The sequence below is a fragment of the Carassius gibelio genome, chromosome B25 (assembly GCF_023724105.1).
Source record: "Carassius gibelio isolate Cgi1373 ecotype wild population from Czech Republic chromosome B25, carGib1.2-hapl.c, whole genome shotgun sequence".
In the NCBI taxonomy this organism is placed as follows: domain Eukaryota; kingdom Metazoa; phylum Chordata; class Actinopteri; order Cypriniformes; family Cyprinidae; genus Carassius; species Carassius gibelio.
The window spans coordinates 16,021,705-16,039,761 of record NC_068420.1 but is presented as its reverse complement, the minus strand read 5'-3'; the positions used below and the strand labels follow the sequence as shown (position 1 = coordinate 16,039,761).

General features: G+C 35.6%; 1 protein-coding gene across 2 annotated transcripts in view; it reads right to left on the bottom strand.

Annotated features, from left to right (window-relative positions):
• Positions 1-18,057, bottom strand: part of tln2b (talin 2b) — a 159,830-nt gene that overhangs the window by 40,874 nt on the left and 100,899 nt on the right. For both annotated transcript variants that reach the window (XM_052597186.1, XM_052597187.1), the window contains 11 exons: positions 17,573-17,781; positions 17,187-17,285; positions 15,704-15,871; positions 11,111-11,405; positions 8,594-8,760; positions 4,676-4,804; positions 2,502-2,615; positions 2,300-2,413; positions 2,083-2,217; positions 923-1,051; positions 741-843 (listed from right to left, as the gene is read on the bottom strand). In XM_052597186.1, coding sequence (XP_052453146.1) covers positions 741-843; positions 923-1,051; positions 2,083-2,217; positions 2,300-2,413; positions 2,502-2,615; positions 4,676-4,804; positions 8,594-8,760; positions 11,111-11,405; positions 15,704-15,871; positions 17,187-17,285; positions 17,573-17,781 — 1,662 coding nt within the window. The remainder of the gene's footprint in view (positions 1-740; positions 844-922; positions 1,052-2,082; positions 2,218-2,299; positions 2,414-2,501; positions 2,616-4,675; positions 4,805-8,593; positions 8,761-11,110; positions 11,406-15,703; positions 15,872-17,186; positions 17,286-17,572; positions 17,782-18,057) is intronic.

The following is an 18,057-nucleotide window of genomic DNA, read 5'->3' as shown; positions in this document are numbered from 1 at the left end:
AAATAAGATTAATGAGGGACGGGGGTTAGTTATACCCTTGGCTTGAGAAGCTGCAGAAGCTTGTTCGAGCATGCCATTAAAATCTGTCTTCAGAAGCTCTCCTGAGAGCAGCAATCCAGCCAGACGGAGTAAAAAAATGATGGGTGGTGCAGGTAAGTTACTGCATCGCTCTCCTCTCAGTTTTCATGCCTTTAATTTGGAAGAAGCAGCTTTGTTGGGAAAACTGCCAGTTTACAAGCATCTCATAGATGCATTTTTAGGAGAAGAATTTAGACATTTCTGCAAATGTCTCCATTTTGTTGCAAAAAATTGCAAAAGTAACTTGAATGATTAAAAACATGGATGATTAACTACTTTTTGTTTAGCTCAACTGGTAGAGATTTTTTTATTAAGGATGCCAAGGTCTTTGGTTCGATTCCCGTTAAACACATATAGTTTAACAATATATATCTTGAACGCATTGTAAATTGCTTCAGATTAAGCATGTTTGGAGTGTTTATTTAAAATCAAATAGTACTTCATTCGATTTAACATTATTTACAAAAACAAGACACGTTCATGGATCAAGATTTGCTGTTTGTGTTCTACCAAACAATCAAGGACTTGACCCAAAATTAATCCAGGAACGTTTCCTACTCGTGTAAATCCTGTTGCTATACTGCACGTTTCATATTCAGGATTGATATATTCTCCGGAAATATTGTGTTTAATACGCGGAAAAGCAACAGTAGTCAGCTCACCAGTATAATGTTCGTTGCCCTGGGCAGCACAGGTCAATAACTGGGCCATGGAGGAGCCCACAGCTTTAGACGTACTTCCCAGATCCTGAGCACACTTCTCCAACTACAGACATAAGATGTAACGTTAAGTACTACCACTAACAAGTCTGAAGATTTCATTTTATGTGATAAATTTCACCTACCGATTGTCCTGGTAGCGGTTTGAGCTGTCCTTCCAGTGTGGCCATTTTAGCATCTTGTAGTTCACTCTTGAGCGTCTGAACAGCGTTGAGAGCCGAGTCGATCTCCAGAGGACCACACGCCTCATGAGCCTATAAAACAATACACAAAGATAACAAACAAACATTTTCAGCCAACTTTCGTGAAAAAAGCTCCATTGTCCATAAACCTTAGACAGGGTAGTGCCATTTTTTATTTTTGACAGGACTGAACACAAAGCTCAGAGGGACCGAAGTACAGTGCGTTTAGTGGATTCTACTGTTGTTTTAACAATAAATCAGTTGTTTAGCTGCTAAATGTCTTTCTGAAAGGAAAAAAATAACTACCTTCCAGTAGCTGGTAAGAATGTAAGTTTGCTTTCATCCTCGTTAATTTGTCATTGTATTTTATTCTATTTTTATTATTATTTTTTTTTTCAAATAAAAAAAATATAACACTGCATAGCATTAATTAAATATAAAGCGATTCTTAAATGAGTTACTACAGTTATTAAGTGATGAGAAGTGAATGATTCTCTCAGTTTCATTCGTTGTTTGATTAATTTTAAATGACTCAGACGGCAGCAGGTTCATTAGGCTGCAGTCACTTTAAGACTGAATGCACAGAACTAATATACAAACAATCCCAATTACTTTCCCAACTGTTTATGTTCACTTAAGATATAACTGACTGGATTAGTTGGTGAAATCTCACCAAGACGGACATTTTGAAATATTATTGTTTGTATTTGTCCATTTAAGCACACACCAGAAGCCCAAAGTTTGTCCTAGCATATATTTGTCCGTGTTTTGTTCCGTCACTGACTGCACACACAGAAATCTGCCTGGAGAACAGCGTCTCTTTCACAGCTTAATACAGTTTTATTGACTGTCTGTCGAGCTCTTGAAAAGTTCCCAATTGCTCAGATTCCCATCGAAATTCAACTGTTAAAATTTGAGAAAACTATTAACCTTAGATTATGAGAAACCTATCATTTCTGTCCGTACTGCCCCTTTAAAACATGAGTAATGGAAGGATGAATCTCTATGCCTGATGTAGTCCATTGCGGCAAGGTTATTATTACAATATGCTTCAGTATTTAAAGGTGTCTTGGATCTACTAGGAGGCAGTGAACTGTGGGCACCTTCTGTGCAGCTGTGCGCAGCTCTGCCAGGCAGGTGGCCAGGTTCTTGGCACACTGACCAAGTTGCATCGCAGCTGCCTGGTCGGTTACCGTCGGAACTGCTGCTTTAGCAGAAGTCACCATTTTACTTGCCGGCTGTTTGGAGACAGAAATAATGTTAGGATCATTTAAACGTCAAATCAGAGCCTGTTAAACAAACACAGAATGTGCATTTTACCTGCAGGAAACTCTGACTGGCGATGATAAGGGCGAGCTGGGAACCAAGATCTTCCGGGTAGGCCTGACTGCCCCTCATTCCCTGAACTAGTTGTGGGATATGGTCGGCCACTGCCTGAAAAGCATCCACAAATCCACAGTCGGAAAAGTTTCATTCAAATTAAAAAATCCTGAACTAACCAGAACAGAACTACCCACAATACCTTGCAGCTGAACACGAGCTGCTGATGTGACATGGTGTTCTTATTGGATGCAGCTGCGTTCTGGGCGGCGGCGATGGTTTGGGTAGCTGCGGCTGCGGCCTGCTTAGCTGCATTCTGTTCCAGACAAATAACAATAACAAACTACAGTTTTAATAATTACTAACACCGCAAATGTGCAAACGGTGGCAGACTATTAAATTGGGTAGAGCTGCATTATAAAAAAACAAATTGTGATAAAAAAAAGGAGGACAGCACTATTTGACCAAAAATGCTGTGAATATATATAAATCTGACAATACAAAAAAAAAAATAATAATACATATATTGCTACTACTACTATTACTATGTAAATAAATATAATTATATATATATATATATATATATATATATATATATATATATATATACAAATATAAATATTATTGCTATATTACACTGTTGATTAGAAAATATATAAATTACATATATATTTTACAATAAATTAGGTCTAAATATTATTAATAATAATAATACTAACAGTAGTAGTAATTAATATTATTATTATTTCACTACTATTACTAAATAAAAATAGTAAATAAAACTATTGTAAAATTTAAATGTAAATAAAAAAAGTATTTAAGAAAATAATGATAATAATAATAATTTTATATTACAAACTAGGGATGTGCATCTCATGACACGATACGCATCTCAATGCATAGCCTATGATTCGATACATTAAAGATACGAATGAAGTATGAAGTAGCTAACGATGCAATGCAATATGATTCACCCCTGTTATGATGCAGTCCGATCAGATTTCAGTTCAAATCATTTCAACACAATGCAATTTGATGCAATATGACGCAATGGAGAAAATCTGATCACTTTTAATGCCTCGAGGTCGGTTTCATAAAACAAGTTAACCAAATAAGCCAAGCTTACTTCAGTTAGTTTGACTTCTTTTCAAATGATTTGGTTTCATAAAACTAATTTAACACAGACCTAGCTCAAGCTTAGTCACTGTTGCAACTTATGCTGGGAAACTCACCTGGTCTAAACCAGGCTAACTGTAAGGCTAAGCTAAGATCCTCTACTCTACTTTTATATATATATATATATATATATATTTTTTTTTTTTTACAGTTTCTAGCCATGCAGCCATTCTATCTGGTTTTATGACGCTCTCGCGCGCCTCGTCCACCCCTGACAACAAAATGGATGTTTGCATGACTTTCTAATATTTACAGATGAAAAATAGACCTGTAACTGAGGAAACCACAACATATCAAATTCATTAAACAGCACTGATATATTCGCTGTTTGCCATAATGGATCAATTTGATTCACGATCGACATTAAGGTCTGCTTAAGAATAAGTGTGCACAAATTAGTGAGACTCAATCGCTTTAGCCCCGATTGATTTATTCGGTTATTTCAAATCAGGTTCTGGACTTTAATCCCAGTTTTTCCTCGGGCCTCTGTGGTGTTGTGATTCATCATATTCACACAGCAGCGGTGATGAGTGAACGTGCATTTTAGAGCATAACATGCCCTAAACATCTGGCATCACTGTAACGGGTTAGATGTAGTGTTAACCAGACAAAGACCCGACTGTTCTGAGTGAATTTCATTACAGGTTCAGTAAGGATTGTAGAGCATTTGGGATGTTTCTGGCGATGTCCGTCATAAAAGGATTTAGCAAAATCCAGTGGCAGCATGCAACTCTTTAGAAGTAAGAACAAAAAAGGCGAGCAACAAGAAAAAGATTCTTTGGTTTATGAAAGAATATTCCATGTGTGAGGAAGGATGATAGATGGAAGAGACAGAAAAAAATAACCTCGAGAACAAAGCCATTTTTGTTGATGTGAAGAGACCAAACAGAACCAGAACGCTGGATCCCACTGACTGAAACTGTCGGCCGATGGAAAAATACCCTCTATGGAAAGACTGCTACCACATACAGACTGATGAAAAGCCATTTATTCCTTGCTAATATGACTTTTGACTTAAACACACACAAAACTGGGGATGGATGAAGTTGAGCTTAAAAATGGTCTTGTACAGTAATCCATTTTTACATTTTATTAGCGTCCCCCACACAAATATAATTGAGTATGTTAAAACTGTGATACGAGGCAGGATTAAACACAGAGTGGACACTGAACAGGACGTGGCATAATACATGTCCTCACCTCCAGCCGGTGGATGAGTTTCTTTTTGATGGCATTCTGAGCGGCTGCGTTGGTGGCGACCCGTAACCCTTCAGCTGCCTCTCGCAGCCTCTGCTGCTGGTCTTCATTTTCTGGGTATGCAGCAGCACCCTGCACAAAAACAACACAGGTACTAGATTAGTTTTATGTACCGTACCTACTTTTGTGAACTGGTTTTAATAGCAGTCTAAAGTTAAATAAATTGTTGAATTTGTTGAAAACAAAGTTGCAATTATGTGTAATATACACAATGTGTCTCTATTACAAGATATAGTCACTATTGTCAATGTTAATGTCACAGTTATCAGATATAGTATTATTGCCCAGATTAATAGTCACGATTATGAGATACAGTCACGATTACGGGAAATAAAAACACAATTTTTTAGATATAAAGTCACAATGATGAGATATAGTCACAATTATAGGAAATAAAACCACAGTTGTGAGATATACAATAATAATTATGAGATATAGTTACGATTATGGGAAATAAAACCACAATTGTGGGAAATAAAACCACAATTGTGAGATATAGTCACAATTGTGGGAAATAGAAACACAATTGTGAGATATAAAGTCATAATTATGAGATATTGTTTCGATTATGGGAAATAAAACCACAGTTGTGAGATATAAAGTCAAGATTATGAGATACAATCACAATTATGGGAATAAAGGAACATTTGGGAGCTGTAAGGGCACAACTATGAGATACAGTCACAATAATTAAATAAATCATTACAATAATGAGAGAACATGTCACAGTTGCATTTTTACTACACATTTATTTTTTACTATGAATTGGAAATATATTTTCAACTTACTCTTTTTTTCTTAAAAAAAATAATATGCTACGTATATTGTTATTGAATATTTATTGAAAAAAAAAAACACAATTTTGAGATATAAAGTCATAATTATGAGACGCAGTCATGATTATGGGAAATAACCCCCCCCCCCCCCCACAATTCAGGATATAGTCACGATTATGAGATATAGTCACGATTATGTGAAATAAAACCACAATTGTGAGATATAGTCACAATTATGAGATACAGTCACGATTACGGGAAAACCACAATTTTGAGATATAGTCACAATTATGAGATACAGTCACGATTACGGGAAAACCACAATTTTGAGATATAGTCACAATTATGAGATACAGTCACGATTACGGGAAAACCACAATTTTGAGATATAGTCACAATTATGAGATACAGTCACGATTACAGGAAAACCACAATTTTGAGATATAGTCACAATTATGAGATACAGTCACGATTACGGGAAATAACCACCCCCACACAATTCAGGATATAGTCACGATTATGGGAAATAAAACCACAATTGTGAGATATACAGTAGTCACGATTATGAGATACAATCACAATTATGGAAATAAAGGAACATTTGGGAGCTGTAAGGGCACAACTATGAAATACAGTCACAATAATTAAATAAATCATTAGAACATGTCACTATGAATTGGAAATAGATTTTCAACTGACTCCCCCCCCCCCAAAAAAATAAAATGCTATATTGTTATATATTGAATAACCTCCCTACATTGCATGTTTACAGTAGTTAGCAAGTGGTATCCAGGTATCAAATCACAAATACAGTTAATTAATCTAAATTTAAAAGTATCTCATCTATGAGTGTTCAATCATATAATAATCAAGAACAAAACTTTTAAACCGAGGCAGTGTTATATTTTGAATATAGTCATATATAAACACTGACAGAATACAAACTGCATATTACTTTAAAAACTAGTAGCTAATGTGCCATTTTGAAGCCTTGGTGTTTCTCTTTGTTCCACTTTATCTCCTTGTTTAATGGTTAAACAGAAAGTGAAAGGCAATTCTCAGAGGACAAAGTTGTCACAGATAAATCCCAGACTCGGTCAGCCCTGTGATGGGAAATTTGTCAACGACAGCAGAACTACTCCATCCGCACATTTACAGCGCATTACAAAACATTCAATGCAAAGAGGAATTAGGGGCCGTCTTCTCCATCTCTGTTACCAAGGAAACCGTCTGTGGCTCATTCCTCCTCTTTACGTTTGATAATGGCAGTGATGTTGTGATTAATGTATCCTGTATTAAATGTGCCTAACAAACCATGTGCCTGCACTTCATATGGCTGCATAAGAATCCTATCCTGACCATTTATACATCTCTATGTTGCTGATGGAGATTGAAAATTGAATCTGTGGTCCACCTTATCACGAGTCGAATCTAAATGATGGCCCAAGGCTCTTTTAGGTATAAAAGATGAAGCAGTGATGAGGAGAAGCACATTATAGCGAGGCTGCTGATTCTAGGTCCTTCTGATTTTGGATATAAAACAAAACTAAACAAAAACAAAAGCATTCTTTTTACACTTTCAAAAAGATATGTGGCAGTACCATAGATGGTATCATGTTAAACATTTGATATAGTACTGAATGATTAAATATCATGTTATTACCATGATATGACAAGGCATTCCAAAGAGTAACATGATCGTGCAATGGTAAATGTCCCAAAGCATGGAGCAGCCATGATAAATGTTCAGAAAACATGGTATTACCATGCTGCACATACATACATGAACCCAAAACAAAAACCCCCAAAATAAAACAGAACATAAAACAAAAACTTTAAAACAAAACTGAAAAACCCAAACAAAAAAAAAACAACAACAACAAAAAAAAACAATACAAAACAAAAAACCCAAAACAACAAACAAAACAAAACCCCAAGACATACAAAAAAGAAAACACATAAACAAACAAAATGAAACTACTATGCTGAAAACCAAAGTTGAAATTTGGACCGTACTGAAAAAGTAAGATCATTTAATAAACATCTGAAAAATGCACAAATTAATATAGAAACAAGTCAATTTAATAGTTTTCTTTGGCCAAATTAGAAGTAATGCTTCTCCTGCATGCAGCTGAGAACTAAAGCCATCTCTGGAACAACGCAGAGACCTAATGCAAATATGATTTTAATCCTGGGAGCTTTAGCGTCATTTCATTATATATTGAAGCATAATTTTGTGATAATTTTGTGTGCTATCTATTGGAGAAGACCATTTATGGTTGCTCAAAGTACGTAGTCCACAATACAGCGTTACATGAGACTTTATTATATAGGGGGAAATATATACCAAATATAATATTTTTGAATATTTTATTATGTATATACATATTAAATAATAATTTCTCCTGCTACTTCAGATACAGACAGGCTTGGTTCTAGAATCAGTTCACTGAAGGTGCTTCTGAAATCAGTGAGGGTGCTCTAGCCTTTAATATGTATCTATTTGGTCATATTTTAGCCCTGTCCATTGTTATGGTTATTGCAATGATAGTGACATCCGCATATAAATGTCGACACTGCGGATGTCACTCTCGTAACCTTGCAGTGTGTAAGCAGTAACTGGTCCTCTTAGCACTGAGGTGCTCTTGCTTTACGTTTGTTCCCTCTCCCACTTCGTAGAACTGGCCCTGGAGTTATACAACTAATTTCAAATAAAAGTAATGAGTAATTCATATATACTAGTAGGTGTGAAAAATGATCAATATCATAAATATTGTCGAAGCCATAGGTATTCATCAAGCAATAGGTAACTGGCAGCCACATCAGTAGCACTAGGGGCGCTAAACTTCAGAGACGGTTAAAAAAAGCAAGAAATTGAATTTATATTTATATACATTGTTATTATTTAATTTATTTATCCACATTTTCTGTACACACACACACACAAAATTAAAAAAATAAAATATAAATAAAATTATATATATTATTTGGTGGAAATTGTCATGGTACCTGTCAAAACAAATAATAATCATGGTGTTTTTTATACTATAAATGCAGAGTTTGTATCTTGCTCTAGTTTTCATACCTTCGCAGCTTCCACCATTCTGGCAGTGGCATCGGCCAACAGCTTGGCAGCAGCGAGCAGTTTCTTGGAATTATCCACATCGATTTCAGCCTCGGCATCGGAGCGCATCGCATTCACCAGGTCCGAGGTGGCCTGGGCCAGAACCCGCGCCTGTCGTACCATTTCACCTGTAAATGTGAAAATAAATGCCATTTAAATGCCACAATATCAGCATGCTGTGTGGCCAGATTTTATATTTCTTCAGAAACATCTACTGGCATATTCTTGGCTCCATCCACAGCATATTCACTCACTGTCCTTGACTCCAGACTGGAGGAGAAAAAAACCCAACAGCCATTTCACGTTTCTTTGATGTGTGTGAATCTGGCTCCGCTGAAGCTGCTCTCTTTGAAAATCAATCTTTCTGCATTCTCTCTGCATATCGCTTCAGGAACCAAAGCGCTCAAATGGTTGTGCACCCGTATGACCTGAAGTACATCATTGATCAAGGGCCCTTTCAAAAGCGTGCCTACTCGTTTTCCATAAATGGACTCTGTATTTCCCGAACACCTACATAGATCCAGAAATACAAGCTTTGACAAGATTATCAAGGGAGAGAGGTGTGCTTAAGGGGTGTTTCACCTCTCGAAACATAGGACGGATTCAGTGTGAAAATAGTAAGCTTGTTAAATCAAGCAGCATTCAGCCATTTTATTTTCTCCATTTCAGAGTTAAATGAGAGAGAGAAAAAAGGCTGGGCTTGATTTGATTCACTTCAAAATGAAAAGTAGGCTTTTCGTAAGAGAATGAAGTCAGAGCTGAATACAAGTTCGCAGCTGAATGTAGGCGACAACCTAACTTCTGAAATAACTCCATGTTTGAGGATGCTTTTTGACTGGGATGTGGAGACTGGAGGTCAGGTTCATCTTTGAGAACATCTCAATGTATTTAAACAGAAACACTTCTTTTATAAATGCAGCGCATTTGCCATTATTTGCATTAAATCGGTTAATTAACTACAACAGTAGCCTAAAAAAATGCTTAAAAAGCTGTTTGGCTATTGGTTGCTGAAATTCACATTTCTGAACTTCTTTGATTTGTGGTTTACCAAAAAATGGTATTTGGTGGGTTAAAAAAAACATTTATGAATAGATTACTTAATATGTTTGGATAATTATTTTGTTTAAAAATTATTATTATTATTATTTTTTTTATTCTATCTGTTTTCTTTTTATTTATTATATTAGTTAAAATCCCATGCTACGTGTACTGTGTTAACCTAACTGAGACTTGTTATAGCACTTATATATCATTGCTCTTTTTGTTGTTTTTGATTGCTTCCACTGTCTTCATCTGTAAGTCGCTTTGGATAAAAGCGTCTGCTAAATGAATAAATGTAAATGTAAATGTTTAAATGACAAATGTTAGCTAAACATAAAAAAAAAAGTCAACCATTTTTTAAATAAATAAATTGGCCTTAACAACAATAGTAATAATAATATCAAGCATCATCATCAATAAAATTGTTTATTGTATTTGCAATAATATAAAGATATCATACTTTTCATGTTAGAATTAAAAAAATATATTTAGATATAATTCTATAATTTCATCCATCCATCTATCCATATCCGGTCTGAAAAATACAAAGGATTTAATCCCTCTTAATGTTCAAATTGGATCTTAAACATGATATTATATTTTCTGAAATTATTTTAATGAATTTATTTTTGAGTGCATTTTGAGTGATTAATCTGTAAAACAATCAATAAAAAAGGAATAATACTTTTTTTTATTTAAATTATAAAAAATTTATTTATTATTTATTGTAATATAAATTATTAAGTTATTCAAAATGCAAAATATATCCAATTGCAAATATTAAGTAATGTTAAGGTCACATGGCTTGAGTGATGTCAGCAAAAAAAGAAAATATCAGCAAATTACTACTGATGAATCATGCACAATACAAACCATAACATTTGCAATTCTGAATATGGAAAAGCTAATCCTATCATGTCACAGCACAGATATGCTTTGTTTGGACGATGTGCCTGAAAGATATTAAAGCTCTCTTGCGTATTACTGTATCCTTATTTGACTTTGATTTCCATTTATTAAATAAATTCTCTGTAGCCTGGAATTGTTTTACTTCCTGTGGTAGAGGCCCATCTATTGCATTTAGTGGCGCTTTTCAAGGCAAAAATCACTTGTTTTATTGCTCATTTGTGTGGTTAGGGGATTTGAACAATCCCTTAACCCCAAGTAATAAACATTGGCGCATAATTCCTCCAGCAATGTGCATGATAGCTCAAATTCGGCAGCTTGTTGAAAAGAGGTGTGCTATTACTTATTGTTCAACCATATGGTTTTTGGTGGAGAACGCAGGCAAAGTAAAACTCTGAAATGACAATAGGTCGCATCTAGGGATCAGTCACACTTGAAGGTGAGCACTTTTAACCCCACAAAACACCTTAGCAAACCCATTGCGATTATTCTGGCAAATTTTAGGAAGCTATTGGTTCTGGACAGACTCACCAGCGTCCCCCATTGAGGTGAAAATGCTCTCTGTCACGGTCATGATGGTGTCGGTGGCCTGGTCGTAGCGTCCGATTGGCTCGCCGCAGCTAGCGTAGTGGCGCACGTGCTGCAGCAGGTCGCTGAGGGCCTGGCTGACCGCGCCAGCCGCCATGTTCACCTGTCGGAGCAGCTCGCCCTCCTCTGAGGCGGCGTGACACGCCTTCACACAGCCCTCCACCGATCGCTCCACCAGACGGCCCGCCTCCACCAGCTGCTCCTGACACACCGGGGAGGAGATGGTGGGGCTCACCACCTACAACAATCGCACATTCACCGAAACAGACAGAAGACATTGTGTTCAGAATAGCGACAGATTATTTTGGGCATCAAGTGTAAGGAAGTGTGTGTTTTTAGAGCTGAAAATGAAAATATGAACTCCAAACTGAAATAAGTGCCAGAAAACAACATGACACATTATTAAAAATAAAGTAAAATTAAATAGTGACCAACTGGTGTATCACTGCAGCAAGCTCATAATCATGCCTTTATAAGTTGGAAATAGGACATTTCCGATGATTATATATAAATATGTGTGTGTGTGTGTGTATATATAGTGTGATCGCTCCATTTAGCAGTCCCTGACTCGGTTGGAAGAGGTGGGCAAGAGCACAGTTCAGTTATATATAGATCAGTGAGTGTGAGTGCTAACCGCGTCAGTAAAGATTATATCTTTAGCATTTTTCAGATTGGATCCAATAAACATTTACATTTACATTTATTCATTTAGCTGACGCTTTTATCCAAAGCGACTTACAATTGCTATACATATCAGAGGTCGCACGCCTCTGGAGCAACTAGGGGTCAGTGTTAATTTTGACACAAAATTTTAATTTAGTTTTAGTCTTAGTCTTTTGACTATAATTCTTTTTAGTTTTAGTCAAGTTTTAGTCATCTGATTTGTTTTAATTTTAGTCTTATTTTAGTCGACTAAAATTGCTTGGTATTTTAGTCGACTAAAATTGCTTGGTATTTTAGTCGACTAAAATTGCTTGGTATTTTAGTCGACTAAAATAAGACTAAAATCAATAACAGATTTACTAGACAATTTTTTACAGCTGGTATAGGAAACAAACTTAACAAAAATATATAAAACACAAATTCAACTTTATTTCAACACAACTGTGTCTTTATTTCGATTCAAAAGCTTTTATGCAGCAACAAACACTGTCATGATAATGTAAACAATAACTAGCTGCCAATTGACCATCAATAAAAGAAAAATAACGTTAGGTCCAGGACCTTAAAGCTTACAGCTGAGCTGAACAATATGTGCATACATTTAAAGTAAATATTTAACAAGTTGGCAGCTAGGTGGATAAAAAAAGTAACAAGATTTTATAAGGTATTCATTTGTCTAGCAATATTGTATGTTTTAAATACTACAATATTGCTAGATTTGTATGTATAATGATAGGATGTGAACATTCATGTTTCACATGACTAATATAGAAATATTTGTGATATTGTCAACAAGTAGAACATTATAAAATATACTAAACATTAGTATTAATCAAATGTATTTATCATGATATTACGTATTAGTATTGTGCTCGCATCTAATTTGAAGAAGGGGCTATTTTACATTACTTTTCAGTTCGTAATATTTAATGCTACAACATCTACGCACTGCACTATTCCAATTTTGCTTAGCTCAATAAACAAAAGAACATCGTTGTAAAATTACATTTGAGAAAATGCCCAGGTGGCTCGTCTGTAAATGTCTTTTCAAATTGGTTGTGTTCTTGCCACGAATGAGCGCTCTGCGTGCTTTACACTTTGTTTTGTTTTGTTCGTCGTCAAACGTGAAGTGAGCTGTGGACATTTTGTCGCTCTTTTAGACAGTAGGGACTTTAAGCAACAGCTGCGAATGGAACGGCTACAGCGACCGGAAGTTTGCCGTCACACCGCTGTAGCCAAGAACGTAAAAGTCACTAAGCAACGGTAAAACAGAACAGCGCAACGCAGCATTAATTCATTTATTGAGATCCAAAAAAATATATAATTTAAAAAAGCAAGAGAAGGATTGCTTTTGGCGTTAAATGACAATATTTTGTCAGAAGAGGAGTTTTTAATATTGTATGATGTAAAGTCTGAAGTCTAAAAACATAACATTTATTTACCTAACCTCTCACGTTGTAGCGACTCTGGCAAATCAGCTGTTCTCCCGTAGTAGACCGTTAAATTAGAACGTCACAAAGTAGCAGTTTAATTCGCGCAGGCGCAATACAACGCCAGAATGGCGTTGCCGTTCCACCAGAGGCTGGTGCTTAAAGTCCCTATCACCTCTTCGAATGCCGAAAACCTTCGCTTCACGTCTCAATAAGTCAGGCTCTGATTGGTTCTCTTCTCTCATGCAGTCTGTTCTGTTTTGCCGGTTCTTTTGCTCATTCCTCGCATCTCTCCCGTCTGCTGATTTGATTTTCGTCACAGTCTATTTTCGTCTCGTCCTTTATTCGTTGACGATAATGTCAATCAATTTAGTCATAGTTTTAGACTCTATCAGTGCCTTCTATTTTAGTTTTCGTTTCGTTTTCGTCAGCAAAAATATATTCGTGACGAAAATAATGACGAAAATATTTAGTCAACGAAATTAACACTGCTAGGGGTTAAGTGTCTTGCTCAGGGACACATTGGTGCCTCACAGTGGATTCGAACCCGGGTCTCTCACACCAAAGGCATGCGACTTATCCACTGCGCCAACACCACCCCATGAACACCCCATAAACCACCCCATAAACACAAATATATTTTATGCATCTTAATGTTTGTAGTGTTTCTTTGTAACTATTATATTTTGAATTTAATTTTCCTTTCATTAAGTTTTTTTATGTGCACTTTGAGTGAATATTTTGCTCATTTTATTACTTTAAGCAAAAATTTATATATATATATATATATATATTATGATCAAATTATGTCATACCATACACTACCATTCAGGTTCGGGATGAGTAAGATTTTTTTTTATTAAAGAAATGATTACTTTTCTTCAGTAAAGATGCATTTAATTGACCAAAATTAAAGCCATTTAACATTAAAGCTATTTAAAATGTGGCATTTTCTTATTTCATATACTTGAATGAACTTTATATTCATTATATATATATATATATATATATATATATATATATATATATATATATATATATATATATATATATATATATATATATATATATATATATATATATATATAGTCTCAAAAAGAATTGCATCAGTTGCATCACATTAAAAAAACAAAGCTGCATCATGTTATACTGAAGAAAGGGGTAATAATGCTGAAAATTCAGCTTTGATCACCGGAATAAATAATATTTTTAAATATATTAAAACAGAAAACATATTTATTTTAAGTTGCATAAATATTTCACAAGATTTCAGCTTTTACGGTCATTTTTAATCAAATAAATTCAACACGAGATGTTTTTGAAAAACATAAAAAAAATGTACAGACCCCAAACACTAGCCAACTAACATCAACAAATAGGTCATTTTCTCTCCAGACAGATGTGTTTTAGTCACTGATCTATCTATCTATCTATCTATCTATCTATCTATCTATCTATCTATCTATCTATCTCTCTCTCTCTCTATATATATATATATATATATATATATATATATATATATATATATATATATATATATATCCCTACCAGCAGAGAGCACCATTGAGTTACATTCAAACCGCTGTCCTAAAATAACTCGATTTGAAGCAAAACAGTCAAACGGGACTCGATTTTATGTTACGTTACGTGTAATAAATTAATGTTTACTTCAGATGTTATCTGCAGTGTTTATGGTGTTTTGGGGCAGGATAAGCGATATATTTAAATCGTTTAGGTGGGTGTGTCTGCTGCGCACTGATGAGTGAGACAACGATCCAACACAAAATATACCTTATTTCTTTATGGACATAATTATTCAGGAATTATTAAACATGAACGTATTAGTATCAGAAATGTATTTTAATACATTACAATGAATAATGCAATTATGTTGTTAATATTGCTCTATAATGAAATGAAAAGCTTAACTTACTATCTGGGAAATAAAGCTTTATGTCTTTAAATCCATACAATAAATTCAGATTTCAGAACGAACACTTTGTTGTTTGTTATATAGGTTGAGGTCGTGTCCGTCTGATGTTTATCGTGTTCATGATGCTCACTACTGTAATGAACGTAGCTTTTTAATATTTTTTTTAATAGGGGAAATTCCCGACATTTAAAAATGTACCGTTTACATGCCTAGGGTGTTCGCATTGTAATAATGTGCAGAGATACTTCATATTTATAAACGCTGACTTGTTAGGTGATGTTTTCTCATTAAAATCATACAAATTCCTATTAATTCAATAGAATGTTTTCGCACACTAGAGATTACCAATATGGCGGCGCGGCGGCTTCACTTTCATGACGTCATGAGCAATCCAGTTCTATTTTATAGATCAGTGGTTCTAGTGTATTAAGTGTGTTCTAGTTTAAAGGTCATCAGTAATATTTACAAATTACCAGCAGCATTCACTCCCCAATAAACTCTGATAAGTACCTTTGTACAGGCCACCAGCTGTGAGGTGGAGAGCGCGCACTGCGTGGCGGCGGTAATGACTCGGTTCTGCAGCGCCGTGTCCTCGGCCACCTGTGCCACGTTCTTGGCTTTCAGCACCAGCATGGCAGCAGCATTAGCTACGGCTTTAGCCAGGTTCATCATAATGTCCTGAAACATATTCGTCATCAGAGCAACACACTGTGAGGCAACCTGGCCAAGACTAATGAATCAAACAACAAGGATAGAGTTTAACAGAATAAAACAGAGGGCAATAAAAGGCTTTCAGAGGCTAACTGACTGTGACAGCATCAGCTGAACCACACTAAATCAAATTTTACGTGTAGAAAATGGGCGCTAAAGCGTTTACAACAAGAGAAAACTGCTTTGCCAAGAAATAATGAGATGAGAAGCATGTGATTGGCTGAGGGATTTGACATGAACCAATCAGTGAATGCAGGCAAACAAGAGAGCACAACAGAAGTTGCAGATCCCATTTTTTGCAGAAAAATCCCATTCATTTTTTACCCATTTTATCCATTCAAGACAGATATATATTTCCAGATACCTGGAAAACATCTGCTGTGTACAAACATCTGATAAATATCTTTAGATGTCAGTTACATACATTCTAAAATAACCAAACTCCTTAAAGACATTTTAGGTAATACTTTAGTATAGGGTCCAATTCACACTAATAAGTAGTTGCTAATTAACATGTATATTATTAACATATTGGCTGTTTATTAGTGCTTATAAAGAACATATAATGCATGACATCTATAATCCTACCCAATACCCTAAACTTAACAACTACCTTATAAACTATTAATAAGCAGAAAATAAGGAGTTAATTGAGGCAAAAGTCATAGTTAATGGTTAGTTAATAGTGAGAATTGGACCCTAAAATAAAGTGTGACCGTAAAAAGTTGCTTATTACCATGCATATTACAAGAATATTAGCCATGTATTAGGGCTAATTAAGAACATATTAATGCCTTATTTTACTTGACCTTATTCTACATCCCTAATCTTACCCAATACCTACACCTAACAACTACCTTACTAACTATTAATAAGCAGCAAATTAAGAATTTATTGAGAGAAATGTCGTAGTTAATAGTTAACAAGTGTAACCTATTCTAAAGTGTTACCCTTTTTACAGTATACGTAAATGTCTTTTTGTATTAATGCACCATTGGTGAGCATGAGAGACTTTCAAAAACGATTTTCAATGATGGCGGGGACAGCCCGTTCAACACTACTTTCAATGTACGGAAAACGGCAGCATGAACATTCCTCAAAACATCTCTTTTTGTGAAAAAAAAGCAAGTCATACAGGCTCGGAACAACATTAGGATGAAGTATATCCTTTTTTCCAATTTTCATATACCTTTTTGCTTTGAATCAAAGTTTGAAATTCTGTAAAAAAAAATATTTATTTATTTATTATCTTTGTGCATTTATTCCAGAAAGAAAGACGCACCTGGAACCTCTCGTCAGTTTCTCCTTCTCCCATTTGTTTCAAAAGATCTCCGCTGGCCTGACCGATGCTGCCCGCCGCCGTCAACACCGTCTGTCTGGGCTGTGGGGTGATATTGGCACATAAGAAATGACCCCCGTAATGCCACTGCAACATCTCAAAACTCAAACGCACAGCTAATCACATCCTGTCTATCCGCTCTGCACCCCACTACAATTACCCTGTCGAGCACAAGCCAAACAAGTAAACAGATTGTGACTGTGCTCCGAAAACCAGGATGGAAAAACACAGCTTAACGAGTTCATTATCAAATCCGCCTGTAAACGGTAGTGCGTTATTGGTGGATTAGATGTGAAGGGGTCGAGGGTTTGCATGCTTGCATTCATCACCTCTCCAGAAGCTGGTTCCACGGCTCTGAGCAGGTCAGAAACAGCCCCTGTGAGGGTCCGGGCCGCCCCCATCAGATTCTGCCCGCTGCCCACCTCGTCCTCCATCAGAGCCGCCAGGAGCTTCACCCCTTTGGACATCTCGGTCAGGTTGGAGGAGATGGTGGTGATTGCGCAGCCCACGGCGGTGTAATCCGTGTCCGTAGGGTCACCTGGAAGGATTGGAAAGAGACATGGACAAAGAGTGAGAGATTCGAGTTCACTCAAAACCAGAAACACACTGTCAGTAATTATTCACATATTCTGGAAATGGTGGTGGCGGAAATTATTATTTTTTTGATATTTCTGAATTAAAAAGGCTCATTTGTCTTGTTAAGGATAATTAAAAATATTATTAAAAAGTAATGTATTAATAAAATTAAAGATATCTATTATTTTGTGCCTCAAATACATACAATTAAACCATAATTAAATCAGAATTTCACAAT